Raw genomic sequence first — 26,688 nt, 5'->3', positions numbered from 1 at the left:
CGGCCGCAGGTGCTGTGCAAAGCCACATCCATGACACTACAGAGCTGATCTGAGTCTTGACTGGCAAGACCCAGGCACACCAATGGTCCAGCACCACCTCCTGAAAATAACAATCTATCTGGGTAACCAACTGGCAGCACAAAGATTCCAGAGTTGCCTGCCAGTTCTAAGTGGGTAAAACTTTCCTCCCCAACAAAGGCATCCACTCATGGTTAACTTCATTGGCGAAAGCAGAATTCTACTGTTGATAACTCCCAGATGTACCTGCCTGGCACAGAAAGCAGTGTAACCCCCTGTAGGTGGTGGATCCAAACACCCTCTCCTCTCTAGAGGACAATAAGACCTTGATTCCACTATGTTGGATCCATAAATGCCTCAAAAAATGGAAGCAGTAATTGTTTTCAATTCCACCAGCTTTTCACAGATTTACCTCCCATGCCACTGATCTCTGCTACTTAGCCAGCACTGTTTCACAACCTTTGGAATCTCACCAAGGTTCAAATAGTCAAAATAGGATTAGCTACATTAACTGTGGCAGCAGAAATGGTCAGCATCCTGGCAGGAGAATCAGCCACAACAGGAACAGTTCCTTGTGGCTGATTCTCCTAGCAGGATGTTGCTCAAAGTGGTCAACCCATAGGACAGTCCAGCATAGTCTGCCACCAGAGCCATACCAGTTTTGGAGGAATGCAGTGTATCGTTTCCTCTGCAAGTAAGCAGAAGGTCATGAGATTACAGATGGTGTTTAAGGGATGGGAATCAAGAATCAGTTCTAAATTTTTTATTCCATTGAAAATCGATGACGCAAGAAATTCCTCTTATTAATTTCTGTATGTTTTTCCTGACAGTTCCAAGTTATAAAAACTGATGTTTGACTGAAGTCGAGCTAGATTAAATCTGGGACAGAGTGGACAGCTGTCTGTGGATTTAAGATGAACCCTGAGGAAAGCTACAACTGGTCTGTGTAGAGAGTTCACAAATGGTACTTCTATAGATCCTGCAGTTCTGCAGTGTACTCCAGTGTCTTCCATAAGAACATGATAGATGTCCTTAGCTTCATTACTTGCAGTGGCGGGCCATGTCTACTAGGTGCCAATCTTAATATTGGAACTAGGATCCAAAAAACTGTAACTCCAACTTTTTGGAAAGTCAAGATGAACTGCACCATTTTTAATCACAGCTGCCAGAACCATAGAGATGATACTGAACCAGCTCTGTCAGTGTACTGAAACCATCCATGACCAGAAGTGTCACTTCTGGAGCAGCTGTCAATTGTAGAGTGAAGCTGCAAGTAGTAAATCTAACAGACAGCACAACGTAAGAGCAGCTGAGTTTGAGCCGCATACTGTGCTCATTGACAGGGATGATGTCCGACACTATCGGAAGGAGTCCATCCAAAACAATCACTGTAACTCTCTCGCCAACCACTGGAACAAACAGACAAAAAGTAGGCATATTCACCTACTGGGATCTTGCTAATGCCAGGTCTATGGATCTCAGGGAGTACTATCAACTTAATGTGGACTTTTCCAAGCCAATCAACACCACACCACTAACCCTTTATGCTCTGCTGTGGTTTTCTTTCTTTTCCAGGAATGACAGTACACACAGCTTTGTCTCATCCTTTTAATGTGTGCTGACTTCCGATGGAAGGGAGCAGCAGAGTTTCTCCTATACAGTACACAACAGATCAAATTTTCTGCCATCAGACTCTGCAACTGGAGCCTTACGGTGGCTAAGGGGTTAGCACTGTTGCCTCACAGCGAGAAGGTCCCAGGTTTGTTTCAGGTCTTTATCTGAAAACAATTATTTCTTTTAACCATAAAGTGTACATTTATTGGGATCGTAGAGAAGCACAGTGGATAAGCAACTGGCCTGCCAATATGAAGTAGGGTTGACCAATACGGGTTTTTAAGGGCTGATACCGATTATTGATACCAATAATACCAATATTTCCAACTGATATTTTCCTGCAGTAAAATGTGACAAAAGGTGTCAAAATTTAGTATAATAAACTATTATGGGCCTTTCACACTGAATATGTCAGATGCGTCAAATATCGGTCTAAAAAGCATTATTTTCAATGAGACGCGTTGCTTTTTAGATGCGTCAGAAACGTCGCGTCAAAAGCCGAGCTAAACCGATGCTTCTGACGGGAGCGCGCATTGCCACTTGTCGGCAGGCTGACGCGGTCAAAGTTCAATCAAATCCAAGTTTCGATGCTCTGAGCTGTGACGTACCTTTGCATTGTCCAATAGGAACGACGCGTTGGGCCAAAACACAGAAGACTAGTGGCAGAAACCACTGAGCTGTACAAAATGGATCGGTGTAGAAACCACTGATCTCTACAAAATGGATCGGTGCAGAAACCACTGATTTGTGCAAAACATACTTGTCACAGGACTGCTCATTTATAGAGCAGTTTTCTGAAGAAAAATCCTTCGAAATGTTTTTTGTTGTTGTTACCTCAGAATTTCTGATTACTGTTAAAAAAAAAGTTTAGAACACTTGTAGTTAAAATAAATCAATAAATGGTTCTTTAGAAACCATTCATCTGTAAATTAAAACCACCTGTTGTTTCAGATTAGATCATTTCTTGTTTAACATAAGGAACCCCAGACATTTATTTTTAGACAAATAACATGGAAACTTGTACATTTTTTTTTTAAGTCTGGTAGATTATCTCATTTCAACCACAAAAACAAACACTGTAAATAAATACAAAAGTTTATTATAAATGCAACAGGAAATAATTTAACAATGACTGCAGTGTGATTGTAAAGTAGGATTTCTGTGACATAAACCTCATGAATTTTTTTAATGGTCATTTCAACTTGTAATTTCGCCAAAATATGTAATTGCCTTTAATGTTATCAGGACAGAGTCATTTCTAAAATATGAATTTGAACGCAATAAGTGGAGCACTTCTACCTGTGCAAATGTCTTTTGACTTTGATTCATGGACATTTTTAATGATCCGTTCATTTATTGTTAAAATATAAAATGAAACAGCTTTTTTGAAAAATAATAAAATAGTTGCTGTTGAAAGAGCCTTTTATTTAGAAGCAGGTGATGTTATGCTGGATTCTCGGGACCAGATGACGGTCTCTTCTGCAGCTTTGAACTCTGGTGGTGTTGCTGAAGACACTTTTGTCCTATTTTGAAGAGCAGAGATGTTTTCTTTCGATTGGACTTCGTGGTGTTCAGCTCATCAATGGAAGTTTGGTTGTCTGCACAGCAAATGTTCCTGATTGGGACAAATAAAAATATTTCTTTAAATATAAAGAAACACTAAACAGTTTATATATAAAAAAGGAAAAAAAAACAAAAAAAAAAAACAGGAAAAAAATAAGTTATTTAAAGCTGAGCTTTTGTGGTGTCTGAAAAAAGCTGTAGCTTTATTTGGTAAAAATAAAAAAGACTGAACCATTTACAAATTAAAGCGTTCACTCAGATCAACTGTGCTAAAAGGCTATGCTAACGTTAGCTGATCATTAAACCTTCACAGCAGTTCAGTAAACGTCACGTTTTATTTTTACATTACTCTCACCTCGATAAAGCTGCAGAACTAAACTCCGTTGGGCAAACTGGGACTTCGCATATATCCAAAAAGTGGGAGATTTTGGACTGAGTGGGTTTGCTCCATCACCCTGGCTGCCTGTCTCGGTCTGCCCAAGGATGATGCCCGAACTTCGGCTTCTCCGTTCAGGTCGGCACACTGTCGCGGTTCAATCAATATTCCACCAAGTCGTCAGTCCTCCCTCAATCGGCGTCACTCCGAAAAGTAGCTGAAAAAAGCTTCTCCCAGCAGGGTGATGGGAGAATCGTTCTACTGCTGTTTTTTTAAAGCTTTTTTGTGGTTCAGGCGACCCAAATTCAAGATGGCGATTTTTTCAGGTTGTGGAAACAGCCACAGTGTGACGTAGCAATCTCTGCCCCCTTGCCGCTTCCGAAGCGATGCGTCAGACGTCGTGCGTCGGATGCGTCAGACGTGTTGAAAACGCATCCGTCGGATTGGGAAGCGTTGACGGATTGGCCTGAAGTATTCAATGTGAAAGGCCCATAAACAAATCTTTCTTTAAATGTTTTGAGCTGAGTATTCCATTAACTTTAACTAGTAATGACTTCATGACTTTCTTTGCTAACAAAATTTTAACTATTAGAGAAAAAATTACTCATAACCATCCCAAAGACGTATCGTTATCTTTGGCTGCTTTCAGTGATGCCGGTATTTGGTTAGACTCTTTCTCTCCGATTGTTCTGTCTGAGTTATTTTCATTAGTTACTTCATCCAAACCATCAACATGTTTATTAGACCCCATTCCTACCAGGCTGCTCAAGGAAGCCCTACCATTATTTAATGCTTCGATCTTAAATATGATCAATCTATCTTTGTTAGTTGGCTATGTACCACAGGCTTTTAAGGTGGCAGTAATTAAACCATTACTTAAAAAGCCATCACTTGACCCAGCTATCTTAGCTAATTATAGGCCAATCTCCAACCTTCCTTTTCTCTCAAAAATTCTTGAAAGGGTAGTTGTAAAACAGCTAACTGATCATCTGCAGAGGAATGGTCTATTTGAAGAGTTTCAGTCAGGTTTCAGAATTCATCATAGTACAGAAACAGCATTAGTGAAGGTTACAAATGATCTTCTTATGGCCTCGGACAGTGGACTCGTCTCTGTCCTTGTTCTGTTGGACCTCAGTGCTGCTTTTGATACTGTTGACCATAAAATTTTATTACAGAGATTAGAGCATGCCATAGGTATTAAAGGCACTGCGCTGCGGTGGTTTGAATCATATTTGTCTAATAGATTACAATTTGTTCATGTAAATGGGGAATCTTCTTCACAGACTAAAGTTAATTATGGAGTTCCACAAGGTTCTGTGCTAGGACCAATTTTATTCACTTTATACATGCTTCCCTTAGGCAGTATTATTAGACGGTATTGCTTAAATTTTCATTGTTACGCAGATGATACCCAGCTTTATCTATCCATGAAGCCAGAGGACACACACCAATTAGCTAAACTGCAGGATTGTCTTACAGACATAAAGACATGGATGACCTCTAATTTCCTGCTTTTAAACTCAGATAAAACTGAAGTTATTGTACTTGGCCCCACAAATCTTAGAAACATGGTGTCTAACCAGATCCTTACTCTGGATGGCATTACCCTGACCTCTAGTAATACTGTGAGAAATCTTGGAGTCATTTTTGATCAGGATATGTCATTCAAAGCGCATATTAAACAAATATGTAGGACTGCTTTTTTGCATTTACGCAATATCTCTAAAATCAGAAAGGTCTTGTCTCAGAGTGATGCTGAAAAACTAATTCATGCATTTATTTCCTCTAGGCTGGACTATTGTAATTCATTATTATCAGGTTGTCCTAAAAGTTCCCTAAAAAGCCTTCAGTTAATTCAAAATGCCGCAGCTAGAGTACTGACGGGGACTAGAAGGAGAGAGCATATCTCACCCATATTGGCCTCTCTTCATTGGCTTCCTGTTAATTCTAGAATAGAATTTAAAATTCTTCTTCTTACTTATAAGGTTTTGAATAATCAGGTCCCATCTTATCTTAGGGACCTCGTAGTACCATATCACCCCAATAGAGCGCTTCGCTCTCAGACTGCAGGCTTACTTGTAGTTCCTAGGGTTTGTAAGAGTAGAATGGGAGGCAGAGCCTTCAGCTTTCAGGCTCCTCTCCTGTGGAACCAGCTCCCAATTCAGATCAGGGAGACAGACACCGTCTCTACTTTTAAGATTAGGCTTAAAACTTTCCTTTTTGCTAAAGCTTATAGTTAGGGCTGGATCAGGTGACCCTGAACCATCCCTTAGTTATGCTGCTATAGACGTAAACTGCTGGGGGGTTCCCATGATGCACTGTTTCTTTCTCTTTTTGCTCTGTATGCACCACTCTGCATTTAATCATTAGTGATCGATCTCTGCTCCCCTCCACAGCATGTCTTTTTCCTGGTTCTCTCCCTCAGCCCCAACCAGTCCCAGCAGAAGACTGCCCCTCCCTGAGCCTGGTTCTGCTGGAGGTTTCTTCCTGTTAAAAGGGAGTTTTTCCTTCCCACTGTAGCCAAGTGCTTGCTCACAGGGGGTCGTTTTGACCGTTGGGGTTTTACATAATTATTGTATGGCCTTGCCTTACAATATAAAGCGCCTTGGGGCAACTGTTTGTTGTGATTTGGCGCTATATAAAAAAATTGATTGATTGATTGATTGATTTTGTAGGACATGTTTAATTCATAGAACCTTTAAACCTTCACACAAAAGTGCAATGTACTACAAGTAACATAATGAAATTGAATAAATGAACACATAAATGAATACAGCTGACAAAGCTCCAATCTGTACACTACCTTCTTCTATGCCAGTCTGTGGGACAGTAGCCTTCAACATTGACAGATTGAATTTGTGATGTTTAACAAATCAAGTAATGTTGTGGGCAGGACTTTGCTATGAAACAGACAGCAGGGATTCATATTTTAAAAGAATGATATGGGCTAATAGGCCCTCAGTACCAGAAGTGAGAGGCCTTTAGCTCCATATGATGCCCATTCTCACACATCAATGGCCCTTTGTGAATGGAATAATAATGGATTATTAACTGAGTGAGAAGTCTGTACGGGGAAATATCAAACTGAGGTGTAAGTACAGACCGAGCATCAGCGAGGTCCGTGTGAAAAACACAGAGGTCTGATATCGCCGTACAGACCGAGCAAGAGAGATGAATTCTTTCATTATATGGCTATATATATTATATATAAACACGTAAACTTACAGTATCGCTTGAATATGCTGCTGACGGTGGTGGTTTTTTTCGCTTTCTTCAACAGATGGTCTGGTCGTTAGCTGGTAAGCTTTCAATCTGTGTGTTTTTTCTGATGCTGTTTAAATATTTATGGAGTATGTTCACGTCCGACTTGGTTTTTCTAATCATGTTTTTAGCTTCCTGTTTTGTAACGAAAATACACGTTGCAAACGGATTGTCATGGTTAAGTGGTCCAGATATGGGAAAATATCCGACCGGTAATCAGCCAATAAGAGCGAGCGTAGCATCACAGCCATATAATAAAGTAATTTAAGATTTTGAATGCTTTGTAAATCGACTGTAACAGCCACAACTTCAAGCAATTTAATTTAAATATGATGCATATTTCGTAATTCTTCTATTTTATGTTATACACAGAGCATAAATAACATTTCAAAGGTTATAAAAACACACTGGATGCACATAGCATTTCTTCATCAAAACTACCTAAAAATTGTTTTTTTTCTTTCTTCCTTCAACATTTTTGAGTGGGACTGCAGTTTTTTGTTTTTTTTTTGTTTGTTTTAAACAATATAACCCCTTTAATAATGGTCTTGTTTGAACAATAGCTGAACCTAGACTGATTTTCATTGTCCAACCTGTTTTTACAGGACAAAAGCTGGATGAAAAACTTTCTGAATCATAGTTTTTTACTTATGTTTCATAAACATGAAGCTGCGTGCTGAAGATGATCATTTGTAATCATTAGCTTCTTTAATGAGCGTTTTGTGCTAAAGTCCACTGTTCACACAAACGATCATGTGATCATTTGAAAACAGTTTGTACAGTTTTAAAACAGTTCCATGAAAACTATTTTGTTTTCATGTGAAAATGAGTGAAGCCCCCCATCTTTGCTTCAAAGAAACACTGACTCTCTTCTTTTCTCCTCCTGGATCTTTTTGGAAACACAAAGCCTTTAATATGTAAAATAAACCCTTAATTTCTGAATGTAACATGTGACACAGGAGGAGCACTGGATCATTTAATGAAGGATTCAGATAACGTTTTTATTCTTTCTGCGACTCTGAACTGAAACTAGGGACACAGGAGAGAGACGCTGCTGCAAAGAGAATCTCTCTCAGCTTCTGTTTACAGCACGGAACACTAAAGTCGCTGACTGGCGATCTCTGATTTAAAAAAACATATGAATGAAGGTAGAACTTGGCGACCAGGGAGTGGCCACATCCAGCGCTGAAAAATAAACTGGCATATCGGCCGCGACAAATGGCCAATACAGATATCCGCAAATCATGGCCGATCATGGTGAGTATCGGCTAGGCCGTTAATCGGCTGACCCCTAATACGTAGACCTCAATTCGAATCTCACTCACATTACCCAACTGCCCTTGGACAAAACTCTTCATCTGCACTATCTGAGTCCACCCAGCTATAAATGGGTACCGGCCCTGACTGAGGAAGTAATCGGCCTCATACCGGTGTCATGTCCCGGGGGAAGTTGTAAACACTTATCCGCTTCATGCTGCGGAATCCAGAGTTAAGCACTGGCACAGCAATGGGCCTCGTGGCTGATATAGGACTTACTTCTTATAATCAATAAATTAACTCATACTTACAAATTACAAGAATAGTTTTTGTGTGCATGTTTGCAGATCCTCCTTACCATCTGCATCCACCTCATTGATCATGTCTTGCAGCTCAGCCTCTGTGGGGTTCTGCCCAAGAGAACGCATTACAGTCCCAAGTTCTTTGGTGGTGATGGTGCCATCACCATCCTTGTCAAACAGTGAGAACGCCTCCTTGAACTCTGTTACAAAAATAATGAGCATTAGCAGGCCAAGTCAATCACAAACAATGAACACTTCAATCTGAGTCTTTCAAAAATGCTGAACACCAACATGAAGATCAGTATCAACATGTTCTGTTTGAGACAACTTAACACAAGTACAGTGCATCCAGAAAGCATTCACAGCGCTTCACTTTTCCACATTTTGTTATGTTACAGCCTTATTCCAAAATGGAATATTTTTTTTCCCTCAAAATTCTACTCAACACCCCATAATGACAACATGGAAAAAAGTTTTTTTTTTTATTTCTGCAAATTTATTAAAAATAAAAAAACTAAGAAATCACATGTACATGAGTATTCACACCCTTTGCTCAATGCTTGCACAATATGCACCTTTTTAGCATCAATTAAAGCCTCACGTCTTCTTGACTATGATGCCACAATCTTGCCGCACCTATCTTTGGGCAGTTTTGCCCATTCCTCCTTGTAGCACCTCTCAAGCACCATCAGGTTGGATGGGGATCATCAGTGCACAGCCATTTTCAGATCTCTCCAGTGATGTTCAATCAAATTCAGGTCTGGGATCTGGCTGGACCACTCAAGGACATTCACAGAGTTGTCCTGAAGCCACTCCTTTGATATCTTGGCTATGTGCTTAGGGTCATTGTCCTGCTGAAAGACAAACCGTCACCCCAGTCTGAGGTCAAGAGCGTTCTGGAGCAGGTTTTCATCCAGGATGTCTCTGTACATTGCTGCCTTCATCTTTCCCTCAATCCTGACTAGTCTCCCAGTTCCTGCTGCTGAAAAACATCCTCACAGCATGATGCTGCCACCACCATGCTTCACTGTAGGGATGGTGCCTGGTTTCCTCCAAACATGACGCCTGGCATTCACGCCAAAGAGTTCAATCTTTGTATCATCAGACCAGAGAATTTTGTTCTTCAGGTGCTTTTTGGCAAACTCCAGGTGGACTGCTATGGGCCTTTTACTAAGGAGTGGCTTCCGTCTGACCACTCTACCATACATGCCTGATTGGTGGATTGCTGCAGAGATGGTCATCATTCTGGAAGTTTCTCCTCTTTCCACAGGAATGCTGGAGCTCTAATAGAGTAGCCATCAGGTTCTTGGTCACCTCCCTGACTAAGGCCCTTCTCCCCTGATCGCTCAGTTTTGACGGACGGCCAGCTCTAGGAAAAGTCCTGGTGGATTTGAATTTCTTCCATTCACAGTTGGTGGAGGCCACTGTGCTCTACTGGTGGTTGGCTCTCACTGCGGTATTGTATCACTTCCTGTTCCGGAGCACAGCGGTGTTTTTCTGTATCTGTTAGCTGTTTAATCTGCGCAGTTAGATTGATCTAGTTATCTAGATTACGATTTGTTTCCCAGTGTAATCTTTACGTGCCTTAACTAAAGCACTCCTTCTGCTGAATCACCTCTAAATTATTTACACATTATTCACTTTGCGTGTTTTTAGGAATCCGCTAGCTTAGCGTAGCTACTAGCTCTTAGCCGATTTAGCATGGCGGCTTCTCCTGTCTCTCCCGCACTTTTCTGCTCTGGGTGTGAAATGTTTAGTTATTCCTCGACCTCCTTTAGCAGTAACGGCACTTGTAATAAGTGTAGCTTATTCGTAGCTTTGGAGGCCAGGCTGGGCGAATTGGAGACTCGGCTCCGCACCGTGGAAAATTCTACAGCTAGCCAGGCCCCTGTAGTCGGTGCGGACCAAGGTAGCTTAGCCGCCGTTAGTTACCCCCTGGCAGATCCCGAGCAGCCGGGAAAGCAGGCTGACTGGGTGACTGTGAGGAGGAAGCGTAGCCCTAAACAGAAGCCTCGTGTACACCACCAACCCGTTCACATCTCTAACCGTTTTTCCCCACTCGACGACACACCCGCCGAGGATCAAACTCTGGTTATTGGCGACTCTGTTTTGCGAAATGTGAAGTTAGCGACACCAGCAACCATAGTCAATTGTCTTCCGGGGGCCAGAGCAGGCGACACTGAAGGAAATTTGAAACTGCTGGCTAAGGCTAAGCGGAAATTTGGTAAGATTGTAATTCACGTCGGCAGTAATGACACCCGGTTACGCCAATCGGAGGTCACTAAAATTAACATTAAATCGGTGTGTAACTTTGCAAAAACAATGTCGGACTCTGTAGTTTTCTCTGGGCCCCTCCCCAATCAGACCGGGAGTGACATGTTTAGCCGCATGTTCTCCTTGAATTGCTGGCTGTCTGAGTGGTGTCCAAAAAATGAGGTGGGCTTCATAGATAATTGGCAAAGCTTCTGGGGAAAACCTGGTCTTGTTAGGAGAGACGGCATCCATCCCACTTTGGATGGAGCAGCTCTCATTTCTAGAAATCTGGCCAATTTTCTTAAATCCTCCAAACCGTGACTATCCAGGGTTGGGACCAGGAAGCAGAGTTGTAGTCTTACACACCTCTCTGCAGCTTCTCTCCCCCTGCCATCCCCTCATTACCCCATCCCCGTAGAGACGGTGCCTGCTCCCAGACTACCAATAACCAGCAAAAATCTATTTAAGCATAAAAATTCAAAAGAAAAAATAATATAGCACCTTCAACTGCACCACAGACTAAAACAGTTAAATGTGGTCTATTAAACATTAGGTCTCTCTCTTCTAAGTCCCTGTTGGTAAATGATATAATAATTGATCAACATATTGATTTATTCTGCCTTACAGAAACCTGGTTACAGCAGGATGAATGTTAGTTTAAATGAGTCAACACCCCCGAGTCACACTAACTGTCAGAATGCTCGTAGCACGGGCCGGGGCGGAGGATTAGCAGCAATCTTCCATTCCAGCTTATTAATTAATCAAAAACCCAGACAGAGCTTTAATTCATTTGAAAGCTTGACTCTTAGTCTTGTCCATCCAAATTGGAAGTCCCAAAAACCAGTTTTATTTGTTATTATCTATCGTCCACCTGGTCGTTACTGTGAGTTTCTCTGTGAATTTTCAGACCTTTTGTCTGACTTAGTGCTTAGCTCAGATAAGATAATTATAGTGGGCGATTTTAACATCCACACAGATGCTGAGAATGACAGCCTCAACACTGCATTTAATCTATTATTAGACTCTATTGGCTTTGCTCAAAAAGTAAATTAGTCCACCCACCACTTTAATCATATCTTAGATCTTGTTCTGACTTATGGTATGGAAATAGAAGACTTAACAGTATTCCCTGAAAACTCCCTTCTGTCTGATCATTTCTTAATAACATTTACATTTACTCTGATGGACTACCCAGCAGTGGGGAATAAGTTTCATTACACTAGAAGTCTTTCAGAAAGCGCTGTAACTAGGTTTAAGGATATGATTCCTTCTTTATGTTCTCTAATGCCATATACCAACACAGTGCAGAGTAGCTACCTAAACTCTGTAAGTGAGATAGAGTATCTCGTCAATAGTTTTACATCCTCATTGAAGACAACTTTGGATGCTGTAGCTCCTCTAAAAAAGAGAGCTTTAAATCAGAAGTGCCTGACTCCGTGGTATAACTCACAAACTCGTAGCTTAAAGCAGATAACCCTTAAGTTGGAAAGGAAATGGCGTCTCACTAATTTAGAAGCTCTTCACTTAGCCTTGAAACAGAGTTTGTTGCTCTATAAAAAAGCCCTCCGTAAAGCTAGGACATCTTTCTACTCAGCACTAATTGAAGAAAATAAGAACAACCCCAGGTTTCTTTTCAGCACTGTAGCCAGGTTGACAAAGAGTCAGAGCTCTATTGAGCTGAGTATTCCATTAACTTTAACTAGTAATGACTTCATGACTTTCTTTGCTAACAAAATTTTAACTATTAGAGAAAAAATTACTGATAACCATCCCAAAGACGTATCGTTATCTTTGGCTGCTTTCAGTGATGCCGGTATTTGGTTAGACTCTTTCTCTCCGATTGTTCTGTCTGAGTTATTTTCATTAGTTACTTCATCCAAACCATCAACATGTTTATTAGACCCCATTCCTACCAGGCTGCTCAAGGAAGCCCTACCATTATTTAATGCTTCGATCTTAAATATGATCAATCTATCTTTGTTAGTTGGCTATGTACCACAGGCTTTTAAGGTGGCAGTAATTAAACCATTACTTAAAAAGCCATCACTTGACCCAGCTATCTTAGCTAATTATAGGCCAATCTCCAACCTTCCTTTTCTCTCAAAAATTCTTGAAAGGGTAGTTGTAAAACAGCTAACTGATCATCTGCAGAGGAATGGTCTATTTAAAGAGTTTCAGTCAGGTTTTAGAATTCATCATAGTACAGAAACAGCATTAGTGAAGGTTACAAATTATCTTCTTATGGCCTCGGACAGTGGACTCATCTCTGTGCTTGTTCTGTTAGACCTCAGTGCTGCTTTTGATACTGTTGACCATAAAATTTTATTACAGAGATTAGAGCATGCCATAGGTATTAAAGGCACTGCGCTGCGGTGGTTTGAATCATATTTGTCTAATAGATTACAATTTGTTCATGTAAATGGGGAATCTTCTTCACAGACTAAAGTTAATTATGGCATTCCACAAGGTTATGTGCTAGGACCAATTTTATTCACTTTATACATGCTTCCCTTAGGCAGTATTATTAGACGGTATTGCTTAAATTTTCATTGTTACGCAGATGATACCCAGCTTTATCTATCCATGAAGCCAGAGGACACACACCAATTAGCTAAACTGCAGGATTGTCTTACAGACATAAAGACATGGATGACCTCTAATTTCCTGCTTTTAAACTCAGATAAAACTGAAGTTATTGTACTTGGCCCCACAAATCTTAGAAACATGGTGTCTAACCAGATCCTTACTCTGGATGGCATTACCCTGACCTCTAGTAATACTGTGAGAAATCTTGGAGTCATTTTTGATCAGGATATGTCATTCAAAGCGCATATTAAACAAATATGTAGGACTGCTTTTTTGCATTTACGCAATATCTCTAAAATCAGAAAGGTCTTGTCTCAGAGTGATGCTGAAAAACTAATTCATGCATTTATTTCCTCTAGGCTGGACTATTGTAATTCATTATTATCAGGTTGTCCTAAAAGTTCCCTAAAAAGCCTTCAGTTAATTCAAAATGCTGCAGCTAGAGTACTGACGGGGACTAGAAGGAGAGAGCATATCTCACCCATATTGGCCTCTCTTCATTGGCTTCCTGTTAATTCTAGAATAGAATTTAAAATTCTTCTTCTTACTTATAAGGTTTTGAATAATCAGGTCCCATCTTATCTTAGGGACCTCGTAGTACCATATCACCCCAATAGAGCGCTTCGCTCTCAGACTGCAGGCTTACTTGTAGTTCCTAGGGTTTGTAAGAGTAGAATGGGAGGCAGAGCCTTCAGCTTTCAGGCTCCTCTCCTGTGGAACCAGCTCCCAATTCAGATCAGGGAGACAGACACCCTCTCTACTTTTAAGATTAGGCTTAAAACTTTCCTTTTTGCTAAAGCTTATAGTTAGGGCTGGATCAGGTGACCCTGAACCATCCCTTAGTTATGCTGCTATAGACGTAGACTGCTGGGGGGTTCCCATGATGCACTGTTTCTTTCTCTTTTTGCTCTGTATGCACCACTCTGCATTTAATCATTAGTGATCGATCTCTGCTCCCCTCCACAGCATGTCTTTTTCCTGGTTCTCTCCCTCAGCCCCAATCAGTCCCAGCAGAAGACTGCCCCTCCCTGAGCCTGGTTCTGCTGGAGGTTTCTTCCTGTTAAAAGGGAGTTTTTCCTTCCCACTGTAGCCAAGTGCTTGCTCACAGGGGGTCGTTTTGACCGTTGGGGTTTTACATAATTATTGTATGGCCTTGCCTTACAGTATAAAGCGCCTTGGGGCAACTGTTTGTTGTGATTTGGCGCTATATAAAAAAAATTGATTGATTGATTGACCTTCAAAGCAGCAGAAACGTTTCTGTACCCTACCCCAAATTTGTGCCTTGCGACAATCCTGTCTCGGTGGTCTACAGACAATTCCTTTAACTTCATGCTTAAGTTTGTGTTCTGACACACACACCACTGTCAACTGTGGGACCTTATATGTAGACAGATGTGTGGATCAGTGGAAACATGTACCTGAGCTCAATTTTGAACTTCATGGCAAAGGCTGTGAATATTTTACTGTACATGTGAATTCTTTGCAGGAAAAATTTTTTTTTTTTTTTTTTTTTTTACATTGTCATTATGGATATTGTGTGTAGAAAAAAAAAAGGAAAAAATTATTTTCATCCATTTTGGAATAAGGCTGTAACATAAAATGTAACATAAAAACACTCACCAGCAATCTGTTCCTCAGTCAGCTGGTCAGCCTGGCAAGAAAATAATAAAACTGAATTAAAACTTGGCTTTAATGTCTGAAGGATTATTTATGAAGTACTTGAAAAAACAATGACACGTTACTGCTTTTAAAATACTTTTTTGCTGACAGCAACATGTAGTTTGCATGTCCACCCAAGTGTCTATGTGAGTTTCCTCCCACAATCAAAAAAACATGCTTATTTAGGGTCTGATCCTTTCTCTACCCCTGACCAAGGCAGAGTCTCTACATCTGGAGTTGGTTCCCGTACACCGGACTGTGGCTGCTCACTGCTCCTAATGGATGGATTGAGTCTAATTGTAATTAGGATGGGTTAAATGCAGAGGACAAATTTCGTTGGAAGCATCTATGTACCATGACAAAGGCACTTCTAAGTTAACTTGATATAAAATTGCATAAGCCACAGTTTTTGTTTTATTACTTTAGTCAAACTACAAAATAAAATCAAAGCTACATTTCTACTGCTAACAAATAGCTGCAACATTTGATAAGATAACTTTACTTACAGTAGGGGTTGCACAGACTGGTCAAATCAGTCCACCCTACAGGTTTGCAATGATGTTTTAATCCTGATATCTACAAGTCACTGATCACGTAGGACGTGCTGGCTGCTGCACTGTAGCAGCAGACCCCACTTCTTCAGACCTCCCCCAACACGGGCAGTAACAAGCCAGCAACAGCAGAGCCGAAGCTGGCCAAAAACAATCTTTTAATCTGTGAGAGCACCATCATGTGGCTAAGCATGAGAGGTAGCATTCTGCAGACACAGCCCAGAGAAGCTGTGTGGTATGTCCTCTGTATAGTCCTCTACTCTGTGCACATGTTCAATCACCTTGTCATATTCAATAATACTACGACATGGACACAAAAAGCAAAACCTGAGTCAGGAAAAAGCTTAACGCTGACATCACACAGGATAACCCAATACGATATGGCACAATACGCCATGATAAGGCTGCAATCCCACACACAGAGTGTGTTAGTATATTATTTGGATATAAGAGATTGATCTGGTTAAGTGCAAGAAACAGCACAGAGAGCAGGGTTCTCCCCAGGAATTTTTAGTATAGCGGTGCTGTTGGCAACTATCACCCGAAGCGGGCGCAACGCTTCCACTCAGGGTCCTATCTGACTTTGTGTCCTGAAGTCCAAAGACAAAAATAAAAACCTTTTAGTACTGTTTCTGGTCTGACTCTGTGCTGAATTGTTGATTAGTGAAATTCATCTAAAATGTTTGCATTTCAATGGCACGCTGTATACACATTATGAATGTGCAATAAACTTATTTGAAAGAGAAACCAGTGTACAGAAAAACGAATAAGAATGCGGGAGATTACTGACTTTTTTTTTTTTTTTTTTTTTAAACACATTTCCCCTGCATAATTTTCAATCTGAAAAGTTTGAATTCCCAAGTCACAATATCACCAGGCTGGGAGCATTCACTTTGAAGTGTGAAATTTGACACACCTCTATATTGTTGAAAACAAACAAACAAACAAACAAATAACCAAAAAACAAAAAGGTCCAGCTTTCCTCCCCGAGTCAGCAGGTGCATTTCTACATTTCTTTGCATGTGATGTACATTTTAGGAAAATCAGGAACATCCCGATGGCTGATAGACAGTGAAACAATGCTGCTTCCTCTGATAACGAAGCTACTGAGCTTTCACAAAAGTGAAGGTTCGGCTTTACAGAGGACACAGAGACAGACAGGAGGCGACACACTTGACCCCAAAACTCCTATTTTTTTTCAGACTTTGTCAGATTTTTGGATCCTAAGGTGTAGTGACCACTGCTGTTTATGTCGCTGGATGCTATTTTAGTCCCACCGTAAACATGCACGTGAAATGTCTCCACGATGCTGTTTTTTTTTTTCTTTTAAAGGCATGCAGATGGATTTCGTACATTGGCAAAAAGTCAAAATGTCATTTTCAGGAGATAATGGACTTTTTATCTAACGTGCCACAAACATGACAGAACTTTGTGAGAAGCACCTGCTGGCGATCATGCACATAGGGACTTCTTTGGTGGAGTGGACTTTTGAAATCACAGGTGGGTTTTTTTTTTCTTTTTGTTTTTTGTATTTTGGTCTTCTCAGTGCAGCTGGCAGGCTTTATCTTTATTTTACTTTGCGAGTCATAATGAAGCAGCGCACACTGTGTTGCGCACTGCACATGTGCATGCAGACTTCTCAGCTGTGTTTCAGGTTGTCTGTCAGACAGCCTTATCTCTCCGATCACACAGATGCATTTCTTAGATTTTTCGGTTACATCGATGACAACACTTAGAGCCCGGTCACATGGCACACGCGAAAGCAGAATGAAGGATAAAAAGTCAAAAAGTCATAAATCGTCAAGAAAAGCTGGACGAATGATCCTGCATCTTTCCCATCATCGAAAACCCAGTGAATCAAGACTGCAAAAGTCCTGTGAGGCTTCATCACGGCGTTGCTCCGCCACGACGCGCGGAATTCCTCCGCTCCTCTTTCCATGACAAAAACTCCAGTAACAGTGGAATGTGCTGTTCATTTCTAAACTGGACGCTGTCTTGATCCGGTATGTCGTCTGACTAGCACAGGAATTGTGGAAGACGTGGACATTGGCAAATTGAGACAGACATGCAGAGGAATTCGCGCGTCGCGGTGGAGCCGCATGGCGCAAAGCAACGCCGTGATGAAGCCTCACAGGACATGTTGGGGCATGTCCAGTTCATGCACAATTTCTCGGATACTCACACGACTGAAAAGCAACCGGAAGCCATCTGAAAGCCACCTGAAAGCCGTCTTGTGAGACCAACACGGAGGTGGTTTTGTCCTACGCCATGAGCGGCACGGTGGCGCAATCCTCCGCTTCTCTTTCCATGAAAAAAACTCCTGTAACAGTAGAATGTGCCGAAAAAGTGCTGATGTCCATGTCTTCTGCCTTTTTTGTGAAAGTCAGACGACGTCCCAGATCAACAAAGCCTTCACGTTGGAAATGATCTGGTTGTTTCAGCGGGGTTTGAGCCTGTCGATCGGCGCTCGGAGCGCGCCGCGCTCTCAGATGCTGTGGGCAGTCTTTAAACCAGCTGGAGCACTCCTTGATCTGTGTAATCCCCATAAAATCGTCACTGAAAGCCATCTAAATTTTCCGAATGGTGTCCAGCTGGAGGTCTCTCACAGTTTCTGGAAAAATGTGATGCAGCAAAGCTCCAAATCGTTCAGACATTTATTCGCAATAAAAATCCGACGAGAGTGGTGGACCACTGCTCACACAAAGCCTGCTCACAGGCAAATGACGCAACCGACAGGCGTGAAAAAACTCACGCATGCGCACGAAGGTTCAAGCTTGGCTGGTGCAATCACACGTGATTCTAATCCATATGGTTTTTGCAAAAAATAAAAAGGTCCGATACTTTTTGGACAGACCTCGTAAAAAAAACAAAAAGAAACTAATTTCTTGCTGAAATAAGCATTCTGCACGTTACAACAGTGTGGCTTCGTAGTAAAAGAGTGTGGGTACTAGACTGGCCTGCCTGCAGTCCAGACCTGTCGCCCATTAAAAATGTGTGGCGCATTATAAAGTGCAAAATATGACAACGGAGACCCCGGACTGTTGAACAACTGAAGTCGTACATCAAGCAAGAATGGGAAAGAATTCCGCCTACAAAGCTTCAACAATTAGTGTCCTCAGTTCCCAAACGCTTATTGAGTGTTGTCAGAAGGAAAGGTGATGTAATACAGTGGTAAACATACCACTATCCCCAACTTTTTTGAAGCGTGTTGCAGGCATCTATTTCAAAATGAGCAAAAATTTGCACAAAAACAATAAAGTTTATCAGTTTGAAGATTAAATATTTTGTCTTTGTGATGTATTCAATTGAATATAGGTTGAAGAGGATTTGCAAATCAATGTATTCTGTTTTTATTTACATTTTATACAACGTCCCACCTTCACTGGAGCTGGTGTTGTAATTCTGGCCTATATAAGGTGCCTGAGCCCATTGAGTCTGACCCTCCACCCAGATAAAATAAACAAACAGGCTGAGTCTGCCTTGCAGTTTCCAATGGTACATGAACGCAGCGGCAGTAGGTCAACCCCACCCCCCCCGCAAAACGAAATACGGACAAATTGAGGTTTTTGGTGGCATTCATTCAGATTTTTCAACAGTTTAAAAATCCTGACAAAACACCAGCTGCAGGAACGAAGCTGCGTGAAGATTAAACAATGCCAACAAAAGTCAACAAAAGTCCAGGTTTCTTGTTTCGTTTGGGCTTCGTTGCCCTTCGTTAAGTGCCATGTGACCAGGCCTTTAAATGCAATCAAAATGAAACAGACACGATGATATGACACCAAGTGCAGCCAGCCTTGTCCTCATCTCTGCAGTACTTGCAGGTGCAGGATTTGATTGTCTTGACAACAGGTGAGAGATGTTGTTTGTCTTCACAACAACAGGTGTGAAGTGTGACTGGACAAACTGGGAATACTGCAACATTTTTATTTTTATCTTCATTTTATATATAGTGCCAAGCTTTTCTGATTTGTGGTTGTTTTCTGTTGCATTTCTGAATTTACAGAACTGCTATAAAGAAAAGTGTTATTTTGTTGTTTTTGTTTTTTTTTTTAAACTTTGTACAACAAAAGGAAAAATTCTGAAGAAGGCAAACTTTGATATAAACTGAACAGAACAATGCAGGGTGATTTGACTTCCCATGTTTTTTTAATAAGAATAAAATAAGAGCTAACTTCGTTTGAAATAAATAAAACATATAGCTACAGGCTAATAACTTTGAAAAATAACAAATTAATAGCTTGTATTTTTATTTTGACTGGAGTACATTTTAGTGTGATGATGGAATTCATCCTGTTTTTTCTCCTCAGTCACATTTTGTGCTTGAACATAAAACAACTACATTAACTCACAATATAAAATAAATACTTAAAAAATAAAAATAAAAAATAAAAGCTTATTAAAGTTCAAGTTAATGTGATTAATGCTTCTGATAATCACTGCGCATTGAGGCACCGCTCCGTTCAGCCCCCTCGCACCCTGTCTGTGTGTGTGAGCCCCAGCTGACTGAGCAGTTCTGCGCACACGCGCACGCACAGCTCGTTTGAAAAATTACGCATTTTAGATGGCTTTGAGCAAGCCGCTCACTGCTTTTCGGCCGTCAAAACTGACCAGCCAAATGAAGACTGGACAGTTCGCTATCCAAAACTCTGTTTAAATCTGTGAATGGCTCAGTTATTTAGGGTGCAAGTTTGGAGAAAAACAAAACAAAACAGACTTGTGGCACACTTAATCACAAGACCAACAAGATTTTTAACTAGACATCGGTCTAACAGGGGAAAATATCTACTAGACCAGGGGTGGGCAACTCGTTCCAGAAAGGGCCAAGAGGGTGCAGGTTTTCTTTGCAGCCACCGACTCCACCAGGTGATTTCACTGATTAATATCACTTTGAGCAGATTGAGTCAGTTAATCAGTGAAATCACCTAGTGGAGTCGGTGGCTGCAAAGAAAACCTGCACCCTGTTGGCCCTTTCTGGAACAAGTTGCCCACCCCTGTACTAGACGTAGGTCAAAAGGTAACTTGTCTGTGTCCTCGGACCAGTGAATTTCTCTACCCCTGCACTGAAGGGCAGTTTAAAGCAGCTGGTTATGTGCCCATGATCATGAAATACATTGGTTATTAATCTCATCTGACAGATTAAGCTAATACTGTGTCTGTGTGAGAGACAGAGAGGAAATGAAACCCAGTTACATGCTTCTTATTATTGGTTACATTCAACCATGTCACAGATCACAAAAGCCACAGTTTGGATACAATTTTTAAACCACAGATCGGACTGTTTTTCAAATCAGCAAAAAATAAAACTAAAATCAATAAAATAAAAACAAATACTACTTTGCTTCTAATTTTAAAAAAAATAACTTATTGGACAAAAAAGAAACCTCTGCCTGTGGTTTTGAATGAAAATAAGGTGTTCTACATTGTACATAACATTCCAAAATAAAATTAGTTCACTATTATATTAAATTGCAGTATGAAAGTAATTTGTGAATGAAGTCAGCTTTGGACAAAATTATTAAAAGTTAAAAAAAAAAAAATGGAGCAAAGCTGATACTTTAATAACTTCAAATCCTTTTTCCAAAAAAATTAGGATGTCTGCATTGTGTAGTGGGAAGAGAACAATAACAATGTTATTTACAACCCTTTCAGGATAAATACAATTGTCCTACCAGCACTGATCAGCATTCGTTCAGATGAGTGGTCCTGCTGAGCATATGTTTGGAAAAAGTCAGGAAAATGATACTTATCATTTTCCGGAGCTGTGGACTTTCTGCCAGCTCGACTGTGCGCACGTTTCGAGCGTGACACTCTGTTCAATTAGCTCACATCTGGATCCAAAAACTGGATCCAGATGTGTGCGGAGTCTGCTGTCCGTGATGGCTCACAAGGCTGTTTCAACCTAGGCCTAGTTTCAACAAACTGTCTGAACATGAAGATCTATTCCTTCCACACGTTTCACTATTACTGTAATTGATGATGACACATCAGCATGCACCAACCTGCCCTCTGTTTCTCGGGGGTCAGGAAGTCCCGTTGTGGCCACTACAAAATTCCTTGGTTTTCACCTGGACTCTGACCTCAGCGGAGACATGCACATGTAGTAAAGAAGGCATAACAAATGGCTCTACTTCTGACTGTCTTAGCCAGGACACAGCCCCCCTGTGAGGACCTGGTCACCACCTACACCACTGTGATCAGGCTGTGTCTGGAGCATGGCAGTCTCCTTTCAGTGGGCTGAAACAAGGGTCAAGCTGCAAAGCTGGAGAGGCTGCAGAACAGGGCTCTCACGTTTTGCTCCAGAGACTGCACGATCACGGCCGCAGGTTCCATCCCTCCAAAGTAGGAGGGAACAGGCAGCTGTGGAACTGGTTAGAGAGTCAGACAATGAACATCCACTCAATAACCTTCTCCCACAAACCAGGGAGGAAGATACAGAGACGCAGTAGGAAAAACCTCACAACCATCACCTGCAATAAAGCCAGAATGACAGCAGCAACACTACTCACAGTTATTAGATTATACAATCTATTAATGATGGGAAAAATGACAAAGAGATGAACACACACTTTTGCCCCATGCCCTTAATTTTTTTTTGTGTTTTTGTTTTGTTATATGTTTAGTTCTCTTAATTTTTAATGTCTTCTTAGCTTATTAGACTTTTTTTTGTAAATTTTGCTCTGATTCAGTTTTTAATTTTAATGCAAATGTAAATACACTCAAACTCAAACTCTTTCTAGCGCAGGGGTTTTGGCACTTTTTTGGCAATTAATTTTTACAAGGGGCCACATAGGGAACCTGAATTATGTCCGAGGGCACACCACAATAACTCGCTGTCTACCATTACAACTTTACAAAAAATTACCTATTAACGCTTTTATAGGTAATTTTTACAGGCTGTGAAATGAAAATTGTGAAATCTGAAGAAAATTCGCAGGGGATCTGGGGGGCGCAGCTCCACAGGAGCCGGGGTCTAGGCCTTGTCTAGGCCAGAAACCAAATTAAATTTTTCATCTACTGATACATTTTCAACATCTGCTGGAAGAACAAATCTCAAAATTAGTGCATATTTAATGATCCTAGATTCAATCTTCATTTGAACCATCAATGATCATGTTGAAATAACAGAATTCGACATGGAAGTAGGACCTGGAATGATTTTCCTTTTAATTGTAAACCAAATTATGCATAAACTCAGAACAATTAAACTACATGAAATTCATGAAAATTGAAAAGACTGTTAAAGTATTTCAAAAACCACAGCTAAAGATTGTAGAATATTTTAAAAATCATGGTAAAATATCAATAACATACCTTATAGTAAAAAAGCCACACATTCTTGTGTAAATTCCTGTAAATCCACTCAAAGCCACAGTGTCTTTTTTTTCCATGAAAAAAGTCTATTCAATTCAATTTTATTTATATAGCGCCAAATCACAACAAACAGTTGCCCCAAGGCGCTTTATATTGTAAGGCAAGGCCATACAATAATTACGTAAAAACCCCAAAGGTCAAAACGACCCCCTGTGAACAAGGACTTGGCGACAGTGGGAAGGAAAAACTCCCTTTTAACAGGAAGAAACCTCCAGCAGAACCAGGCTCAGGGAGGGGCAGTCTTCTGCTGGGACTGGTTGGGGCTGAGGGAGAGAACCAGGAAAAAGACATGCTGTGGAGGGGAGCAGAGATCGATCACTAATGATTAAATGCAGAGTGGTGCATACAGAGCAAAAAGAGAAAGAAACACTCAGTGCATTATGGGAACCCCCCAGCAGTCTAAGTCTATAGCAGCATAACTAAGGGATGGTTCAGGGTCACCTGATCCAGCCCTAACTATAAGCTTTAACAAAAAGGAAAGTTTTAAGCCTAATCTTAAAAGTAGAGAGGGTGTCTGTCTCCCTGATCCGAATTGGGAGCTGGTTCCACAGGAGAGGAGCCTGAAAGCTGAAGGCTCTGCCTCCCATTCTACTCTTACAAACCCTAGGAACTACAAGTAAGCCTGCAGTCTGAGAGCGAAGCGCTCTATTGGGGTGATATGGTACTATGAGGTCCCTAAGATAAGAAGGGACCTGATTATTCAAAACCTTATAAGTAAGAAGAAGAATTTTAAATTCTATTCTAGAATTAACAGGAAGCCAATGAAGAGAGGCCAATATGGGTGAGATATGCTCTCTCCTAGTCCCCGTCAGTACTCTAGCTGCAGCATTCTGAATTAACTGAAGGCTTTTCAGGGAATTTTTAGGACAACCTGATAATAATGAATTACAATAGTCCAGCCTAGAGGAAATAAATGCATGAATTAGTTTTTCAGCATCACTCTGAGACAAGACCTTTCTAATTTTAGAGATATTGAGTAAATGCAAAAAAGCAGTCTTACATATTTGTTTAATATGCGCTTTGAATGACATATCCTGATCAAAAATGACTCCAACATTTCTCACAGTATTACTAGAGGTCAGGGTAATGCCATCCAGAGTAAGGATCTGGTTAGACACCATGTTTCTAAGATTTGTGGGGCCAAGTACAATAACTTCGTTTTATCTGAGTTTAAAAGCAGGAAATTAGAGGTCATCCATGTCCTTATGTCTGTAAGACAATCCTGCAGTTTAGCTAATTGGTGTGTGTCCTCTGGCTTCATGGATAGATAAAGCTGGGTATCATCTGCGTAACAATGAAAATTTAAGCAATGCCATCTAATAATACTGCCCTAAGGAAGCATGGTTAAAGTGAATAAAATTGGTCCTAGCACAGAACCTTGTGGAACTCCATAATTAACCTTAGTCTGTGAAGACGATTCCCCATTTACATGAACAAATTGTAATCTATTAGATAAATATGATTCAAACCACCGCAGCGCAGTGCCTTTAATACCTATGGCATGCTCTAATCTCTGTAATAAAATTTTCTGGTCAACAGTATCAAAAGCAGCACTGAGGTCTAACAGAACAAGCACAGAGATGAGGTCCACTGTCTGAGCCATAAGAGATCATTTGTAACCTTCACTATTGCTGTTTCTGTACTATGATGAATTCTAAAACCTGACTGAAACTCTTCAAATAGACCATTCCTCTGCAGACGATCAGTTAGCTGTTTTACAACTACCCTTTCAAGAATTTTTGAGAGAAAAGGAAGGTTGGAGATTAGCCTATAATTAGCTAAGATAGCTGGGTCAAGTGATGGCTTTTTAAGTAATGGTTAATTACTGCCACCTTAAAGCCTGTGGTACATAGCCAACTAATAAAGATAGATTGATCATATTAAGATCGAAGCATTAAATAATGGTAGGGCTTCCTTGAGCAGCCTGGTAGGAATGGGGTCCAATAGACATGTTGATGGTTTGGATGAAGTAACTAATGAAAAGACAGACAGAACAATCTGAGAGAAAGAGTCTAACCAAATACCGGCATCACTGAAAGCAGCCAAAGATAACGATACGTCTTTGGGATGGTTATGAGTAATTTTTTCTCTAATAGTTAAAATTTTATTAGCAAAGAAAGTCATGAAGTCATTACTAGATAAAGTTAAAGGAATACTCGGCTCAATAGAGCTCTGACTCTTTGTCAGCCTGGCTACAGTGCTGAAAAGAAACCTGGGGTTGTTCTTATTTTCTTCAATTAGTGATGAGTAGTAAGATGTCCTAGCTTTACGGAGGGCTTTTTTATAGAGCAACAGACTCTTTTTCCAGGCTAAGTGAAGATCTTCTAAATTAGTGAGACGCCATTTCCTCTCCAACTTACGGGTTATCTGCTTTAAGCTCGAGTTTGTGAGTTATACCACGGAGTCAGGCACTTCTGATTTAAAGCTCTCTTTTTCAGAGGAGCTACAGCATCCAAGTTGTCTTCAATGAGGATGTAAAAACTATTGACAAGATATTCTATCTCACTTACAGAGTTTAGGTAGCTACTCTGCACTGTGTTGGTATATGGCATTAGGGAACATAAAGAAGGAAACATATCCTTAAACCTAGTTACAGCGCTTTCTGAAAAGACTTCTAGTGTAATGAAACTTATTCCCCACTGCTGGGTAGTCCATCAGAGTAAATGTAAATGTTATTAAGAAATGATCAGACAGAAGGGAGTTTTCAGGGAATACTGTTAAGTCTTCAATTTCCATACCATAAGTCAGAACAAGATCTAAGATATGATTAAAGTGGTGGGTGGACTCATTTACATTTTGAGCAAAGCCAATTGAGTCTAATAATAGATTAAATGCAGTGTTGAGGCTGTCATTCTCAGCATCTGTGTGGATGTTAAAATCGCCCACTATAATTATCTTATCTGAGCTAAGCACTAAGTCAGACAAAAGTTCTGAAAATTCACAGAGAAACTCACAGTAACGACCAGGAGGACGATAGATAACAACAAATAAAACTGGTTTTTGGGACTTTCCAATTTGGATGGACAAGACTAAGAGTCAAGCTTTCAAATGAATTAAAGCTCTGTCTGGGTTTTTGATTAAGTAATAAGCTGGAATGGAAGATTGCTGCTAATCCTCCACCTCGGCCCGTGCTACGAGCATTCTGGCAGTTAGTGTGACTCGGGGGTGTTGACTCATTTAAACTAACATATTCATCCTGCTGTAACCAGGTTTCTGTAAGGCAGAATAAATCAATATGTTGATCAATTATTATATCATTTGCTAACAGGGACTTAGAAGAGAGAGACCTAATATTTAATATACCACATTTAACTGTTTTAGTCTGTGGTGCAGTTGAAGGTGCTATATTATTTTTTCTTTTTAAATTTTTATGCTTAAATACATTTTTGCTGGTTATTGGTGGTCTGGGAGCAGGCACCATCTCTACGGGGATGGGGTAATGAGGGGATGGCAGGGGGAGAGAAGCTGCAGAGAGGTGTGTAAGACTACAACTCTGCTTCCGGTCCCAACCCTGGATAGTCACGGTTTGGAGGATTTAAGAAAATTGGCCAGATTTCTAGAAATGAGAGCTGCTCCATCCAAAGTGGGATGGATGCCGTCTCTCCTAACAGACCAGGTTTTCCCCAGAAGCTTTGCCAATTATCTATGAAGCCCACCTCATTTTTTGGACACCACTCAGACAGCCAGCAATTCAAGGAGAACATGCGGCTAAACATGTCAGTCCTGGTCCGATTGGGGAGGGGCCCAGAGAAAACTACAGAGTCCGACAGTTTTTTGCAAAGTTACACACCGATTCAATGTTAATTTAGTGACCTCCGATTGGCGTAACCGGGTGTCATTACTGCCGACGTGAATTACAATCTTACCAAATTACGCT

The 26,688-nt window shown here is 40.7% G+C and overlaps 1 protein-coding gene across 2 annotated transcripts in view; it reads right to left on the bottom strand.

Annotated features, from left to right (window-relative positions):
• calm3a (calmodulin 3a (phosphorylase kinase, delta)) overlaps nucleotides 1-26,688 on the bottom strand; it is a 42,481-nt gene that overhangs the window by 4,394 nt on the left and 11,399 nt on the right. For both annotated transcript variants that reach the window (XM_034169235.1, XM_034169236.1), the window contains exons 2-3: nucleotides 14,851-14,881; nucleotides 8,448-8,591 (exon numbers count right to left, since the gene is read on the bottom strand). In XM_034169235.1, coding sequence (XP_034025126.1) covers nucleotides 8,448-8,591; nucleotides 14,851-14,881 — 175 coding nt within the window. The remainder of the gene's footprint in view (nucleotides 1-8,447; nucleotides 8,592-14,850; nucleotides 14,882-26,688) is intronic.

This window comes from Thalassophryne amazonica, chromosome 4 (genome assembly GCF_902500255.1).
Source record: "Thalassophryne amazonica chromosome 4, fThaAma1.1, whole genome shotgun sequence".
Lineage (NCBI taxonomy): Eukaryota > Metazoa > Chordata > Actinopteri > Batrachoidiformes > Batrachoididae > Thalassophryne > Thalassophryne amazonica.
The sequence above is the reverse complement of the archived record's forward strand: the minus strand, read 5'-3'. Positions and strand labels throughout refer to the sequence as shown.